General features: G+C 39.7%; 1 protein-coding gene across 1 annotated transcript; it reads right to left on the bottom strand.

The window, feature by feature from the left end:
- Positions 1 to 12,108: 12,108 nt before the first annotated feature.
- Tmem74 (transmembrane protein 74) lies at positions 12,109 to 13,224 on the bottom strand. Its single transcript, XM_042673073.1, has one exon. The coding sequence runs from the start codon at positions 13,222 to 13,224 to the stop codon at positions 12,325 to 12,327; it is 900 nt and encodes a 299-aa protein (XP_042529007.1). The 3' UTR covers positions 12,109 to 12,324.
- Positions 13,225 to 16,453: the final 3,229 nt, after the last annotated feature.

Genomic DNA, 16,453 nt, shown 5'->3' with positions numbered 1-16,453 from the left:
ATTATTGTGGGGATTCCATGAGTAAATGTGAAAATCAGAATCCATAGTTGGCTCTAAAAATTGGCACCAATTTACTAAGTAAATTATTGTAATAGGATATCATAATGATTCTTCGCACATCAATAACTATGTAAATTTTGGCTAAAAACTGGGCAGCTCTGACGCTGAAAAGGAAAGGCACAGACTGGAACCGTCAGGATTCTCGTGTTTCGAAGTGGAGTGTCCAGCTCTTCCTTCAGGTTAGTTCATTGTTCATCTCAGTCCTCCCAATACAATTGATATTCCAAAACTAGGTTAAAATAGAAATGTTAAAATACTAATAGTGTAAGAAAGCACTATATTAATTTAACCCTTAAAAGGATAAAGGGACTTAGAAAAATCGGAACAGTGAATGTGAAGGTTTTAGATTGGGTACGGTCTTTATCATCATCATCATCACCATCATCATCATCATTATTATTATTAGACACTACTCTCTTCTAAAGGTGAAGCCTAAATTCCCTCTCCAGGGCTGTAGGCTGCATCTAGCAACTATTTTAAATATTGGGAGGTGGTAGAAGTGATGTTAAGGACATCCAAAATTTGACCATAGAACACTTGGTAACACATTGGGTCACTTCGCGTCAGGGGAAGCCGGCAGCCATTTTGTGAGGAAATTCAGAAAGTCCTACGGAGGTAACCCGGAAGCAACTCCGGATCTCTTGCTGTCAGTCAGCCCAGTCTTCATCAACGTGAAAGAGATATTTTGGAATACAATTCTCCAATTTCTGTAAAAGAGACTGAAGTTTAGGAAAACATTGACTGAAAACTTACAAGTAAACATTGAGCCAAAGCCCCTGAACTAAGCGTGCCCTTAAATATCAAACAATAATTGAAGAAGAATAAAGAAAGTAAAATAAAGTAAGAAAGTCAGATAAAGGTTTAGATTATATTTTAAGGTACCAACCTTGGGGCAATACGTTATACAGCAATATGTAACTTCTAGATTGAACCTGATACAAATAGAGATTTCACCATGAAATACTAAGTTAGTGAAAATAGTAACTAATTGAGCAGAGTAAAAAGAACCCCAGATATTTTTTAGTGAACTACAGGGATGATTTGGTCAACAGAAATGACAAAAAATAATTAGAGAAAGCAAACAAAAACAAATTTCTTAATTACACACAGGCTATACTTTATGTATGGCACAGTCTATTCACTAAATCCTTATCTTCTTTATTCTGGATATAATGCTGTATTACATTTCTCAGTTTCCCTTTGCAGTTCAAAATGACAAGAATATCAAGTGCTAACTAACTAAACATGAAACTCTCTGCCTGCTAGCTATAGACCGACAACCAGTGTGATCTTGGAAACTACATGTTGAAGATGGTAGTCTCTACAAGTCTCTGGCTCTGACTGTGGAGCAGACAGGTCTCCAACAGAGTGATGGAAGGTAGTTTCCTAATGTTTCTTTGGAGCTTCTCAGCCACCAAGATTGGGGAAGTGGGTGAATAGTACCAGTTACGCTGGTTTCTTAACCACTTCATTGGTACAAGCTAGTCATTTTGAACCACTTAAATAAAAAGACAGCTGGGAAATGTAGTTCTGATATAGGCTTACGCTCTCATGAAGCAACTGTACCTAAGGAACAGGGAGCATGGGTCTTTAGTGAATCTGCCAGATTTAATCTTTCTTTTTTTCATTATTATCTTTAAGTAGTTGCAAAAAGAAGTTTCCATTTAACAAAGCAGTTTATGAATACATTGTATCTTGATCAGTATCATCCCCTTCAACATTCTCACCCACCTTTTGCCTTATTTTTCTGAATTTTGTAGTATATACATTGAATTCTTGACTGTATTCTCCCCACTCTTCTCCTCTTCATTCATCTATCCCTCTCCTCTTGGTTCCACCCCACGTCTTACAAATACTCATTTCCAGATGTTTATTTTGTTGGGCTTTGACTTTGCCTAAGAAAGTACACTATTTGAGTTCTCCCTTGAATCTACCATATTTCAGTGAATGCATTTGTAATCATTTGTATGCCACCTGAAGTGTTTACTTATGTGTTTATAGGCCAATAGCTTCCACACGTGAAGGAAACCATGCAACTTCTGTCTCTCTGGGCCCACTTACTTAATATTTTTTTCCAAGTCTTTCCATTTTTAAAAAAATGAAACACTATGATTCTTTTTAATAGATGAGTAAACTTTCACCATGTATATATACCATATTTTCTTTTTATTATTTTATTTTTATTGTTATTGTAAAGGTGATGTACAGAGGGATTAGTTACATAAGTCAGGTATATACTTGATTTGTTTGTCCATTGAGGGGCATTTGGACTGATCGAATACCTTTGTTTTGGTGAATAATGATGCAATGAACATGGATGTGCTGGTGGCTTTACTATAACCTGGGTTGTGATCCTCTGGATAAATTCCCAGGAGTGGAACTACTGGGTCATAGAGAAGTTTTATGCATAGTCTTTTTTCTTTTTGTCAGTTATGGGGCTTGAACTCTGGGTCTGGTCACTGTCCCTTAGCTCTTCAGCTCAAGGCTAGCACTCTTATCACTTTAGCCACAGCACCACTTCCAGTTTTCTGAGTGGTTTATTGGAGATAAGAGTTTCATGGCTTTTCTTGTCCACGCTGGCTTTGAACTGTGATCCTCAGTTCTCCGTCTCCTAAGTAGTTAGGATTAGAGGTGTGAGACACCGGCAGCTGGCCTTATGCTTAGTCTTTTGAGGAACCTCCATACTGCTTCCTAGAGTGGTTGAACAAGCTTGCATTTCCACTAATAGTGTAATAGGGATCCCTTTTGGCTATAATTGTTGGTCAACATGTGTTATTGTTTGTTTTCTATCAAGAAAATGGCCATTTTAACTGAGGTGAGGTGGAATCTCAGTATGATTTTGATTTGCATTTCCTTTATGGCTAGAGCTGTTGAGCTTTTCTTCATGTATTGATTGGCCATTTCTACTTCTTCTGAGAAGTTTTTCTAGGTCATTAGCCCATTGTTAATTAGGATGTTGGTTCTTTGAGGGTTAAAATTTTTAAGCTCTATGAAGGAGGTTTAGTCCTTATTACAGACAAAACAGACTCATCTTCGAAAAAGGATGATTCTAAGATCCATCCAGGAAGTGGCGCTGTGACTCAAAGTGGTAGAGAGCTAACCTTGAGCACAAAGAGGCTCAGAGACAGAGCCTAAGCCCTGAGTTCAAGTCCCCACAACTGATTTTATATATATATATATATATATATATATATTTATTTATATGTATATATATATATATATATATATATATGCAAAATTTTGTGATAGTATTGCCTCCAGCTCTAAATCCAAGGCCTGCAAACTGTACACCATCTTTCTGATAAGATTAGGAAGTTTCTTCTTGTGAGTTGGTCAAGTATAAACAAAAAAGATAAGTTTAAATTACATATAAATCATATAGTGATTGAACAGGGATGCAACAGCTACAAGAACACTTGTCCCAGTATCTGTTGGTCTACAAGAATGTTGAAATTTTGGAAGGCATAAATTACACAGTCTTTCTGTCCTGGGTGTGAGGTTAGTTCTGTGACTATGCTCTGATGATGTTTTCTGGAAGGAACTCACTTGCCCAGTGTTCTTCACCCTAAGCTTCTAGAAATTTCTTCCTTGTCTTTTATTCTCTACTACTTCATCTATCTTGGATACTCAAGAACATGCTTTCTTTGGAGGCCGTAGTTTTTAAACTTATTTCCTACTAGAACAAGTTTGAAAATGCACCAGTCTTGTGTTTTGAGGCTCAAATAGTCAAAGGCTCATGGCTTCCTTGACAATGAAATGTTCTAAGAAACAGTTGGCATTCCTGTTTTCCCTCACTTCTGTGTGTCAACAACCATACTCAAATACTTGAATTTCTTCATTTTTTTAATCCCAGGCTTTCCTTCCCAAACAGCTATGCGCCTTAGTATGAGCTTTGGCATGAGGCTCCATCACTACTGAATTTTTACTTCTCAGTTTCCCAGCCATACCTCGTTGTTTAGAGTGTAGTATCTCTCCTTTGAAGCACCTTTTTATTTAGGAAAATCTCTGTTAAGTTCATCATTTGTATAGGATACAATTTCAGTCAGGTCCTTGGCTGTCCTGCTTCCTGTTCTGGTATCTTGGTTTCACTGCTATGAATTCACTCAGCAGTAAAGGGCATCATTGACTATTTCACCTAATTATCAAGGAGAAAATGAGCTCCATTCTTGGCAATTGTTCTTAATGCCATTTGCATTCCAGAGCAGTTTTTGCTAATTTGGCAGAATATGGGCAAGGTTAAATAAAAGTAACAGATAAATTACTTTAAAGCACATGAACCCTACAGTTTGGATAAATGGAAGTCTTTTGGCAGAATGCTCACTGAGCAGAATCTTCTAAAACTATGGAGGAAGAGGAGAAGGAAGATGAGGAGGAGAAGGAAGAGAAGAGGAGTTATTTTCAAGCAAGTAAAAAGACTCTGTTGGGATTTTTCTATTGAGTTTTCTGCTAAATAACATGCTTATAATTAGAGATATGACTATTCAAAATCTGGAGGGTAATAGAACAGAGTATTCATATATTATATCATAAAATTAGCAAAAGAGTTTCCAAGCTATGTTTTGTCATATGAAGGAAAACATAAGTTTCTTTCTTGTTGGAAAGTGTAAATTTCTTTCTTGTCTATACCAATGGTATAGGTACAAGATATCTAAATGAGAAGATTCCATATTATGATGAGTATAAGATGATGATGATGATGATGATGATGATGGTGGTGGTGGTGGCGGCAGCAATGGTGGTGGTTGTGGTGTAGAGGGTGGTGTAGATGAAGAGATGAAGGAGGCTAGAAGGCAAAGGAGAGTAAGAAAGAAGAGGAAAAGAAAGAAATGGGGAGGAGGAGGAGAGTGATCATTATTTTTTGTTTAGGCAATGAGCGGCCACCTACAATGGCCCAATTCAGATTTTAGTCAATAGGTTATAGCATAAACATAGGATCTCAAGTACCTTCCAAAGCCCTGATTCTGCTGTTACAAATAACTGCAGGTAATGGTAACAGTCGTTAACAGTAGGTCCAATAGTGGAATGCTAGATAGGATCTTCATGTAGCCGTACTGCGATTTGCTTATTGAAGTATCTTCATTGTCCTGCTAATCAAATATCATCTTGTCGATGAAGAATTTAAGTTTCAGACAACTTCAGAAAAGTAGAGGGGCCAATATTGAAACTGAGCTATTCCTTGTTTCTATTGCCTGTATTGTATAATGTGCTGTGAAGATTAAACAAGACTGTACAGTGCATGAAAATAGTGTTTGGCAGATAGCAATCACTCAAATATGACTTTCTGTCATTAAATTCCCTACTACAGAGTACCAAAGTTACATTTTCTTTTAGTGTGGTGGTAGTACAGGCTTGTCTGAAGCTTAATGCTGGAGTAAATCAGATGGCTATGAATATTGATAGTTTGAATTTGGTTTTCATATTTTGAGAAACACTATATTGCCTAAAAGAAAAAAAAATTGTGACTTCTTTATCAAAAGGGCTTCTTATTTTTCAAATCATGTGACAGTTACTTAATTTTATGAAATGAAATGTACAAAACAGCTAATATAAATTGATTTTCTTGCCAGAAGGACCAAATTTTCAAACCTTGAATAAATATGGGTTTTCAGTAAAATAATTCTAGGTTTTAATTCTTTATCCAAACTGCTTATGTTATGTGTCTTAAGTCATTTAATATTTTTCATGTTCGGTGTTTATTTCATTGTCAGATACCAACACTTATTTGTATGAATACAGTGAGAAGAGAATGAGAATGAGACAAACTTTCAATGAAAAGCTACATATTAAAGTCTCAAGAATTTCCTCCTACCCCAGAATTAGGTGTTAATTTCCTTCCTTCCTTCCTTCCTTCCTTCCTTCCTTCCTTCCTTCCTTCCTTCCTTCCTTCCTTCCTTCTTTTCTTTCTTCCTTCTTTCTTTCTGTTGGTTCTCAGTCCTTGAGTTTTTTTGCTCATGACTAGCACTCTACTGCTTGAGCCACAGCTCTTCTGGCTTTCTGGTGATTAACTGAAGATAGGAATGTCATGGATTTTCCAGCCTGGGCTAGCTTTGAACCACAATCCTCAGACCTCAGGCTCCTGAGTAGCTAGGATTACATGCATGAGCCATGGGCACACCAATTAATCTCCTAATTTTTGTAAAACAATCATATAAAATTGTAAAATAAACTGTGTGATAATTGCCATCTTTATGTATTTTTGGTAAAAAAAACTAAAATTTAAGTCATTTTTGGAGAATATTTAGAAGAATTTTCTGACCTCAGTAAAAGTATTAAGTTGATTAAGCAATCACTAGAGAACATGGGATTATATGTATTGATATCTAATGTGTTGAAACAAGAAAGATCTTGGGCTGTGAAGGTGGTTCAGTGATAGAGCACTTGCCTTACATGCATGAGGCCTTGGGTTCAATTCCTCAGCACCACATAAGCAGAAAAAAAAAGTCGGAAGTCGCGCTGTGGCTCAAGTGGTAGAGTGCTAGCCTTGAGCTGAAGAGCTGAGGGCCAGCGCCCAGGCCCAGAGTTCAGGCCCACAACCGGACCCCCAAAAACAAACAAACAAACAAAAAAGAGAGATCTTAGAAGTTCTGGTAGTCATTCCTATCCCTGGGCAAGCAGTTCTAACTCTCCCCATTTCATGGCACATAATGCAACACCATTTCCAAGCTTGCTTGTGACAATATAACTCATCTTAACTGGGATCATATAATGCATCCCAGTGCACTGTCAAGTTGAAACCTTTCAAATTTTTCCCCCTAGCTTGGCAACCACAACTATTTAAAAAGACAGTTGCATCAGATTGGGACTCCATCATTTTTAGATGTATTGACGTATAAGGGACATACAGCAAGAGATTATAGAACTGCTATTAACTTCTTTTGAATGATCAAGGTAGTTAACAAATCAGAAGTACTTCTTTTATATATATATATATATATATATATATATGCATATATAATGTATGTGGGTGAAGAAATAACTACTACTTTAATGACAGATAAGAATTTCCATTCATGGTTTGTCTTACAAAGGCAAAATGATGTAGCGCTCACTTCTAATTGTTCCTTGAAAAATCTTTGATCTTGATAATAAGCAAACATAAGAAGCATAAAATTCCACTTAATCATATAACTTGTGATGTATTCCCCAAAACTATGGTGATCAAAGAAGTTTAAGATCAAGTGAAGTTGAAGAGCAGAGGCACAAGCAATTCAATATTCTCACCTAAAAGACTCCTCGATTTTTAGATGCTTTAAAAAATATGTACTCAAGTATTTTTATACATCATGTAATTCATAGTCTATATTCAATACTGAGTAATTTAGAGAAATCTAGATAGCTTTGTCTATTTCATATACAAAACTAAAAAGAAATCTTTAATATAGAGAGCATTTGGCATTGTTTAATGAGGTGACAGCAAGAATGTTACACTTGGATTGGGAATAGGTATTACCATTTTTGCACAGATATTTCAAATATAATTTAAAAATACCAAATTAGCATTGAATCAGATAAGATAAAAATATTTTAATAGTTTTATTTAAGAATAATGACACACTTGCTACTAACATATAAGGCATCAAAAACATAAGAAAAAAGCTGTAACCTCCATGTTTGCCCTTTATAATAGCAAAAAGCACATAACAGCATCAAATTGGTCATAAACGTGGAATTAGAAGCACAATAAGAAGCAAAGAGTAAAATCTTCAAACACAGTTGAGGGAATACCTCATATTTTCTTGGTTTGCACAACATTTGTTTGAACTGGGTTAAGATACATAGAGATGCAGGGGGAAAATAGGCTGGCTGAAATACAGGCACATCACTAAAACTTGGGAGCAAAGGAACATGCTGCCTACATTTAGAAATTATTTTACCTAATTTATGGGTAAAAACAAGTTCTAAATACGCCACACTCTTATGAGCCTGAATTGGAAAGGTTAAAAAAAATAAATCAATAAGCATTTGTGGGATGCTGAACAAACAAAAACAGAGTTTTGTAATTATGGCATATCATTCTTAAGTTGATTCCAAGTGCTTCACTCATGACCTGTGAAAGACTTCTCTGTTCTTAAAATCAACATTAAGGCATGCCAAGTTCCTGTAAGAAAATTGCTTTAATGAGAGCTGTTGGTGGGATGTTAAGTTCTATAACTATAAACTATATCCTAATATATACACAGACTTGTGCATATAAACCATGAGCACACTCTTACAGAAAAGCCACAGATTTTTGAAATCTGTTAGTGTTAATGGCCACAGTCAGGGAAATTACTTTCCAAAATGTATGCCCATAAAAGCCAGGAGAGAATATCTCAGAATACTATACAAGCCATAAAGTAATGTAGCTGAAAATAAGCTAAAGAATGACTTGTTAATGTCTGTCTTATGACCCTTACATCAAGAAAAGCCAGTCTGACTTGCTTTTAATTATTTTTAATCACAGCCAAGTTTTGGGAAAGGTTAAAGCTGTTCTTTTGATGCTGTGGAATCTAGTTGATGTTAAGAAGTCTTGCTGCAATAGATAAACCACTGGTAAAGATTGTGAATTTCTTTTGTCAGACTGTCTTTCTTGTTGTAGCCAGTTACTACAATGGAGCCTGACCTTCAGATTGAAAAATGTAGTAACATGTAGAACGCTTTATGTTTAAATGATTGATCCAGATAAAATTCTTGTGTCTGTCATGGCACATGTGAAACAGGAAGGGAAAAATGTTCCCAGGTGCCTAGAATGTAAACAGAACCACTTGTGTTCAAACTCAGTTCTTGCTTCAACTAGAAAGGAGCTCTTGCCTTTAACTTTCCAGTAGTAGGTAGGGGAGGAAGAAAGCACTAATGATCTTGGTAAGGAAGTTTCCTTGTCAAAATTGAAAGACAAGTGATAACGCTAAACAAATTGGGTCCTCCAATCAGTATATATGAAGATGGACCTGACATCAAGGCAAGTACTTAGGTAAGTGCAGAATAATAGACATACCAGGAAAGTAAACATATTCCCCAGCACCCAAGAACCTCATGGTTCCCAGCAGGCCTGAATTCCTCTAAACCACAAGTCAACTATTCAGTATGAAGCCTGGGGAGAAGGCATTCTTCCTATGAATGGCCAGTACATTCTATTATAAGGTCTGCATCAGGAACTCCAAATGCCTGTATCTGTGAGGACACACAGTGTTGCCAAAAGAACTCTGCAAACTTCACCACAAACAGTTTAAGGTGTCCTAAAAGGAACAGTTTATTTAAAATTTACAAGAGTTCATCGTCCACTAGCAACATTCCAATAGAAAGGGGGAGGGGCAGTGTTTCACTGTTGGTCTGCACTGTTGAAGAAGAGTTGCCATTGAGATTAAAAAGATGATTGAGCTGAGACTTCTGAACCAAGTCATTAAAGCAAAGATTTTCTAGTGAAGATCTAATAACCATAACCAACTGAGATCATAATCAGCATCATGCTTATGCATTTTATCAAGAATTCAAGACCAATCCCATTGTCTCTTAAAATTTCTCAGAGTGTGGCCAAGGTACTTTTAGTGCCAAAAATAGCTTGTTTTAAATTGAAAATCATAGTGCAGAGGTTCAGAACTATTTTGTTTGTCCTGTTTTTACTTTATTAGAGTTTATTCTTTGTAATGCTGAGGATCCTACACATGGCCTTCACATATGCTAGGCAAACACTCTAATATGAAGCCACATTCCCAGCCCTGATGTTCATTTCAAACTCAGTTAATCTTTATCTTGAATTCAGGCACTAATAGGATGGATGAGGGCTATGCAAATAAAATACCTGGGGGAAAGCTGAGTAAGGCAATAATCTGAATTATTTCAACTCAGTCTTAAAGGAATCTTCTAGGTGTTTTTCTGAATTAGTCCCTTTTGATGTCATGGTCTGGCTTCATAAAAGCAGGACCTTAAAGGTTATGCTTTGTATTTAAGTACATTTTGTGAAATAATTACTTATTCACTCTCAATTTTAAATTTTCTTTGCAAAAATGACATTTTAAGTGTGCTTGAAGATTACAACTCTATTGTTTTTAGCACAGCAATATTCATAAATGTTGGCCTTCTTGAATATGGAAAGTTTTGTTTTTCTATCATCAACTTTATAGAACTGAAAACATTTCAAAATGTTTCTCAGATTCATCCTCTACCATAAACTGAAAATCAGACTACTAGTTAATTCGGTTTAGTCTTCCAGTTGGCTAGTTAATCTCACCAATAAGTGAAAACAATATTCAGCTGATCTGAGGAGTCTCATGATCTTTGAGGACTAATGTTGTCGATTTTAAAATGTGTTCAAGTGTATTTTTCATTAAACACAGCTCAGATCTATTCACTCATCCAAGCAAATCATTCTCTCTTGCATCAATCTATCATCCAATAGAATTCCTCCAGAAGGCTAGACCTGGACAATTCAAAACTCTCCAGGACATGCAATTTATAATGCTAGTAAGATAGGCCTAACATACATCATAACATGAGAATCACAGGAAAGCAAAAAGTTCATTCAAGATGCTGAGGAAACCAGTTTCAGAAAAGCAAAGGGAATCTGAACTACATCTCTTTTCCTATGATGCTCACATGGTTTTTTCCTTCTTAACTAATTGCTCTTCTATATAGCTCTCCTCTCTCTCTCTCTTTATGCATTTCTCCTTAATTCTTAGTAACTCACCATGGACTTCACTCAGCCCACTGATCTGACTTCCTGAAGTGCTCAATTGCACAGATACCTTTCATATTATAATTTATAAGCAGTTGGGCCTTACAATGTATAAAGATACCACTTTTTCATTCTTCCCCTCCACTATTCATACTTATTACCAGCTCAAATCCTAATGAAAAACTTATGCTGTAACAAACTAATAAAAATGACTATAGCAGAAGGATAAGGAAATTTCAAAGAACTCCTGCACAATGCAAAATATTCCTGAAGCTGCGTTCCCCCTCCCTTTCCCAAATGACTGGCATACTGAGGCAGCATCTGTAGGCACACAGGACATGTCACACAACTGTGACCACTCTGTACTATTTATGAGGCAAGAAAAGACAGGGACTGGATCTGAGTGAGGAGGAGGTGAGGGATGCTGATGGATACAACTCCACCAAAGGGATAAGTTTGATCTTTCTCTTTCCATGGTAATGTTTTTGGTTGTGTGCTTAAGGGCTTCCTAAGGCTATGGCTTATTGTAAGCAAGAGCCTGCTAGGCACAGTTCTCAAGAGTCTAGCTGCAATTACATTAGAGGTTTTCTCCAAACACCAACAATAAAACGTTACCTGGGAACATGCCAGAGTGAATCATGACTCAGACTTGTCTACATGTTTAGATGTCTGGAGATAAATTTAAAAGTCTCCTGCTTTGCATCTCTGGTGTGAGAACTAGAAACTTTCTACCACACCGGTGACCAGGATGACGGTCAATATAAACAAAAAGGAATTATGTCAGCAACATATTTTACTTTGCTTGGAGAAAGGGCATAGACAATGACAAATATCTTGTGCTAACATAGTGAGCTAATTTCTCATTGGTGTTATAAATGATTTATATAATTTTATTAAACAGTTTAACACAATGACATAAGTGCTGTTTTGAATATAGAAAAAATTTAAACATAACATTTTCATAGTTTTTTTTAAAATAACCAACATTCCTAAGCTTCAAAACCCTCACATCAAAGTTTGTATTTTAGTGTTTAGCTTATAGGAAGAAAAATTTAGTAAGAAAAAAAATAAGCACCTGTGAATCTTCCTATGGGATTAATAGATTGGCAATCAATTTCATTTTATGTTGGACCACGAAGTATCCTGAATCATAGCCAATATATTTGTACACTGGGTCATTTGGATGATTTTTCTGTACATGTAGGAGCTCAAAGTCATTACAGATTAATGAAATATTTTTTTACACTTCTTAGAAAGACAGACGTAGCTGGTTATGGTTTGTTAGGTTTTTACATGGTTTTTCTTCTTTGCTTTTTATTTTTTGTTGGTTGTAGGACTTGAACTCAGGGCCTTGGCACTGTACCAGAGCTTTTTCACTCAAGGCTAGCACTGCTACTTTGAGCCACAGTGTAACTTCCTGGTTTTTCTTCTAAATAGAAGATACATGGAGAACAACAAACAACAAAACAAACAAAATAACCCACTCACTGGCTGTTGATTTTGGACAGGAACTTTTCTTTCCAGGCAAACTGCACTATTAACTTTGAGAGAACTATTATCATTTTTTTTTTCATAATGCCTAGGCAAAATTCTCATGATGTTCATGAGCAGAATTAACTTTGAACAGCAAGAGCATCTTCTTCTACCAAAGACAGTTCCAGGGTGTTTTCATTGGTGCTGGTTTTCATCCTGAAGTTGAAAGAACCGTAGAGTTTTGCAGACTCTTTGGAAGAGGCAAATCTGTTCCTTCGATAGAGCTCACCCTTCCACATAGACATCATCAACAAACAGGACAGGACAACGCCCCCAAGAGTGAGGAGGCAGAGCCCCGCAATCACACAGCGGTCCAGGTGAGCCCCCAGCTTTGCACTCTCTTTTTCTAGACGTTCCATCTCTCGGGCGCCTACTGTGTTGGGATCCACTGTCACTTCCCGTGGGACAATGTAAGATATGATCACCAGCAAAATGCCGGTGACTAAGAACAAGATGGCACTGATGAAACCATAGTCCACTGGCTTCCCTGAAGACGTTGCTTCTGAACTTGTATCATCTTCATCTTCAGATATCAAGGAGATGGCAGCCTCCTGGGACCACTCATTTGGATTGCCCCAGCCCTGTTCTCCAGGGTTATGACTCCCTTTTGCTGAAGGGGACCTCTGGATCCGTTGCTCCAAGTTAATATTCTCATCCACATAGGTAAAAGAAGTTTCCAGTTCCTGGCTGCAACAGTTGCAGACTTGCCGTTCTCCAGTTATTTGGCTGTTCTCTGAGTCAAGAGGTACTGGTGGGAAGAAGTTTGGCTGAACCACAGGGCCTTGCAAATGGGATGACGAGGATTCTGGAGAAAGGCTAAGTCTAGATCCTTCCATTGGTGTGGACATACAGTGTTTCTGATAGCAGTAAGAAGCTCTAATGGCCACTGCATCTGCCTGGTCAGGCCTTGCTGAACTCCAGTCCCCGGCATCACAGAGGTCTGCCTGGCTGCTGTTCTTAACAAGGTTGTGGAGCTCCATGGGAGCTAGTTAGTTATCCCCCAATAGCTTCCAGAACTCTGCCAACAGCAACAGAGATAGATAAGAACCCAACAAGAGCTAGAGACCTACTGCCAGGGGCGCTGCCCTTGAAGTTTCCATATCCGGTGCAGCCATGGTGGTCTGTGAGTACCCCAACCCCAGTTCCTCCTAGAGGTGGTACAAGAAAGGATCAGCAGCAAGAGTGTGTGCAAAGGCAAATCCTTCGACTTGTCACAGGGGAGAGCAGTGAGAAACTCAGGTCAGAGTAGAAAAGAAGCTGGGAGGAAGTGGCAGTGTCTCTGGAGAAAGCGTACTGCTGTCATTAACCCAAATTTATCAAGGTCTCACACATTCCTGTGCCAGGATCCCCTCCAATGAGAAGGTAGGTTTCCTGTACAAAGATACAAACAAGAAAGGCACAGGCCCTTTTCAGCAGAGCAGTTGAATGGCTGGAGAAGTTGGGGGAAGCAAGACTTCTTACCAATTCAATTAAAGTGTGTGTTGGGAAGCGATTCTAACAGAGATTTGTTTAATGAGTGTATGTTCCTCCATCGGCTGGGTGCCACTGGAGCAAGGGCTCAGCAATTTAACTCAGCAGTCCTGAAGTAGATGAAAAGGCTGGCTTACGCAGTCACTTCTTTTAACCCTGTAACTCAAATATCTAATGACTCAACTCAGCCTGGGAGTCTGTTTATAAGCCACAGCTTCCATTTTGCCCCATCCCTTCCATGATCCTTGAGGGCATCATGGGCTAGCTGTCAAAGTGCACACTTCAGTGTGTAAGGTGCATACAGCTTACTCCTCCACACACATACACAGCCCACTCCATCTTGCCTGTCTGCTATTCCAGCCTCACTTGCTGAGTTCCAGAGAGTCTGTGTTTTTCTCTCTCCCTACAGTTTACTAACAAGCACCAACAAGCTATTAGCCAGCCAGACCATTTTACAAACTCACTCTAAGAATGATGATAACAAGAGGCAAATTATGAACCCATAGACTTCGGTGGGGGACAATTGGGTGAGGAGCTCTTTCTGAGGTCACTTCTGGAACTTCCTCTCCAGGACACTACCTGCCATCCACCGCAGCATGGGACTTTTGTGGAAGGGAACTCTGGGATGGCAACAAAGCCATCTGCCCATCTTCCTCCGCTCCTGCCATCTTCCCGAATAATAAAAATCGACTTTTCTCTTCCAGTAAATATAGGGGTTTTAACCAAGAGCTCTTTTAGTTTGTTTTAAAATCCAGGGTGATAATAATTGATTGTAATTCATGGCTGGAGGCTTGGCACACTTCAAAATCAACAGCTTCAACAGTGGATAACAGAGGAACAGTCAAGGCTCAATTAAGTCAACATAGTAACACCAAGACTCAAAACTCAAAAGTATAGGAGAAGGAATATATATATATATATATATATAATATGTATAATATACATAATGTATATACGTATGATGTGTATATATACAGACATATAGCAGGAACATATATGTATATATATATGTATATACACACATCTAGCTAGCTAGCATCAGTCTCCCCTGTTACACAATCCCAACTACAAGAGTTTCCAAGTAAGAGTTTCTCTGCGCCTAAACAAGTAAACAGCACAGCATCAACAACAAACAACCTGGAAGTGAAAGAAGACTACCAGGGAGGCAGAGCTTTCCCTCAGCGAGTGGATAAAATCCCACGGAAAGACCTCTCAGCCAACAGAGCCCTGGCAATGGGTTTCATCAATTACTGAAATGAGCAATGCTCTCGCGGATCTCCCCAGGCGTGCGGCACTCCGATTGACCTTTGGCACCATGAACTAATCACATTGGACTCTTGCGGATGCAAAATAAAATCAAATCAACAGGGTCCGTTATGGGACCTCCTCCCCATTTTTTTTAAGAAAGGGGAAGAGAAACAGGCACCCCAATTCTTTTCTTCTGCTTCTATCTCGGTGGGGGGAAAAAAGCCTCTTCTATTGGAGATAAATAGCCATACTACAGTCGATTTCCTCTGCGGCTCCGCGAAGCGGGGCTTCCATTTCTCGGAGGAGAATGGAGATCCCCGGGGACCAGCCAAAGGTCTTTTCTTCCTTCCCTCCACCTCTCCCCCACTCCCGCCTCCCCCCCATCCTTCCTCCCTCCCCATTCCCTCCTCTCCCCCACTCCCTCCTCCACCCCACTCTGATTTTTTTTAAAGCCGGTTAAGGAAGACTGCATGTCAGGGAGAAGACACTTTTCCGGGTCTGTCTGTGGTCAGTTAGGGGCAATCCGATCCGCAGGGGAACTCGGAGACCGCGGCAGGGGAGGCAGGGCTGGGGAGACCGCCTGGGACGGGTCCCGGCCGAGGAGCCCCGCGGGCGCGGCGGGGCAGAGCGATCCATTCCAGGTGAACGCGGCTCACACCGACACCGCAGTTGGCTGCGTCGGCGGAGGTCCTGGAGGCGAAGCGGGCACCTCGGGTGGGGAGTGGAGACACGCGCCCGGGCTCCGCCGGGCTCCCCGCGCGCCCCGGCGCCTCCTCTCCATCCCGTCCCACCCCACCCCATCCCATCCGCCGCCACTCACCTCGCTCGGCCACTCGGCTCGGTCCCAGCACCGCGCCTTCGCTCCAGCGCAGATCCCCGAGAAAGTCCCCGCTCCCCATCCACAGCACTTGTAGCCTCCGCGCGCCGATGGGTTTCGCCGGTGGGCAGCGCCCGCCTTCCCCGGCGGGGCGGGGCGGGGCGGGGCGGGGCGCTCCCTCCGGCTGAGCATCCCGGGAGATGTAGTTCAGGGCCGGCCCCTGAATCCCTCCTGCTCCCTCTCACACCGAAGCTCCAGGTGTTGCTTTTCCTGAGCTCCAGTTCCTGCTACCCCCATCCCACCCCCAAACACACACACACACACACTCCCGCCTGGCCTTCTAAGGTGCGCGTGGGCTCCTCCAGACCCAGCTGTGGCCACAGGCTTGCGAGGAAGGAAGATACAGTTAGTTCTAATTGTATCAAGGAAATAATGTCATTATTGTTATTATTATTTTCTTATTTAAAGGTGGGGAAGCAGACTCAGTGCCGATTATAATAACAATAAATAGTGGCAGCGGCCTCTAAAATTGTATCTAGGAGTAAGGTTCCAAAGACATGGCCTTTCTTAAGGTTGACATGAAAAGTGTGTTACAACAATCAAGTGGCTGGATACAGTTAGTAAAATACCTCCTTCCTCAAGTCAAGACAGTGTTTTTCCTAACGGAGAGATCA

This window comes from Dipodomys spectabilis, unplaced genomic scaffold (genome assembly GCF_019054845.1).
Source record: "Dipodomys spectabilis isolate Male_0828 unplaced genomic scaffold, ASM1905484v1 ptg000783l, whole genome shotgun sequence".
In the NCBI taxonomy this organism is placed as follows: Eukaryota; Metazoa; Chordata; class Mammalia; order Rodentia; family Heteromyidae; genus Dipodomys; species Dipodomys spectabilis.
The sequence above is the reverse complement of the archived record's forward strand: the minus strand, read 5'-3'. Positions and strand labels throughout refer to the sequence as shown.

Coding starts and splice junctions, on each gene's coding strand:
- Tmem74 (XM_042673073.1), bottom strand. CDS start 13,224: ATGGAGCTCCACAACCTTGTTAAGAACAGCAGCCAGGCAGACCTCTGT.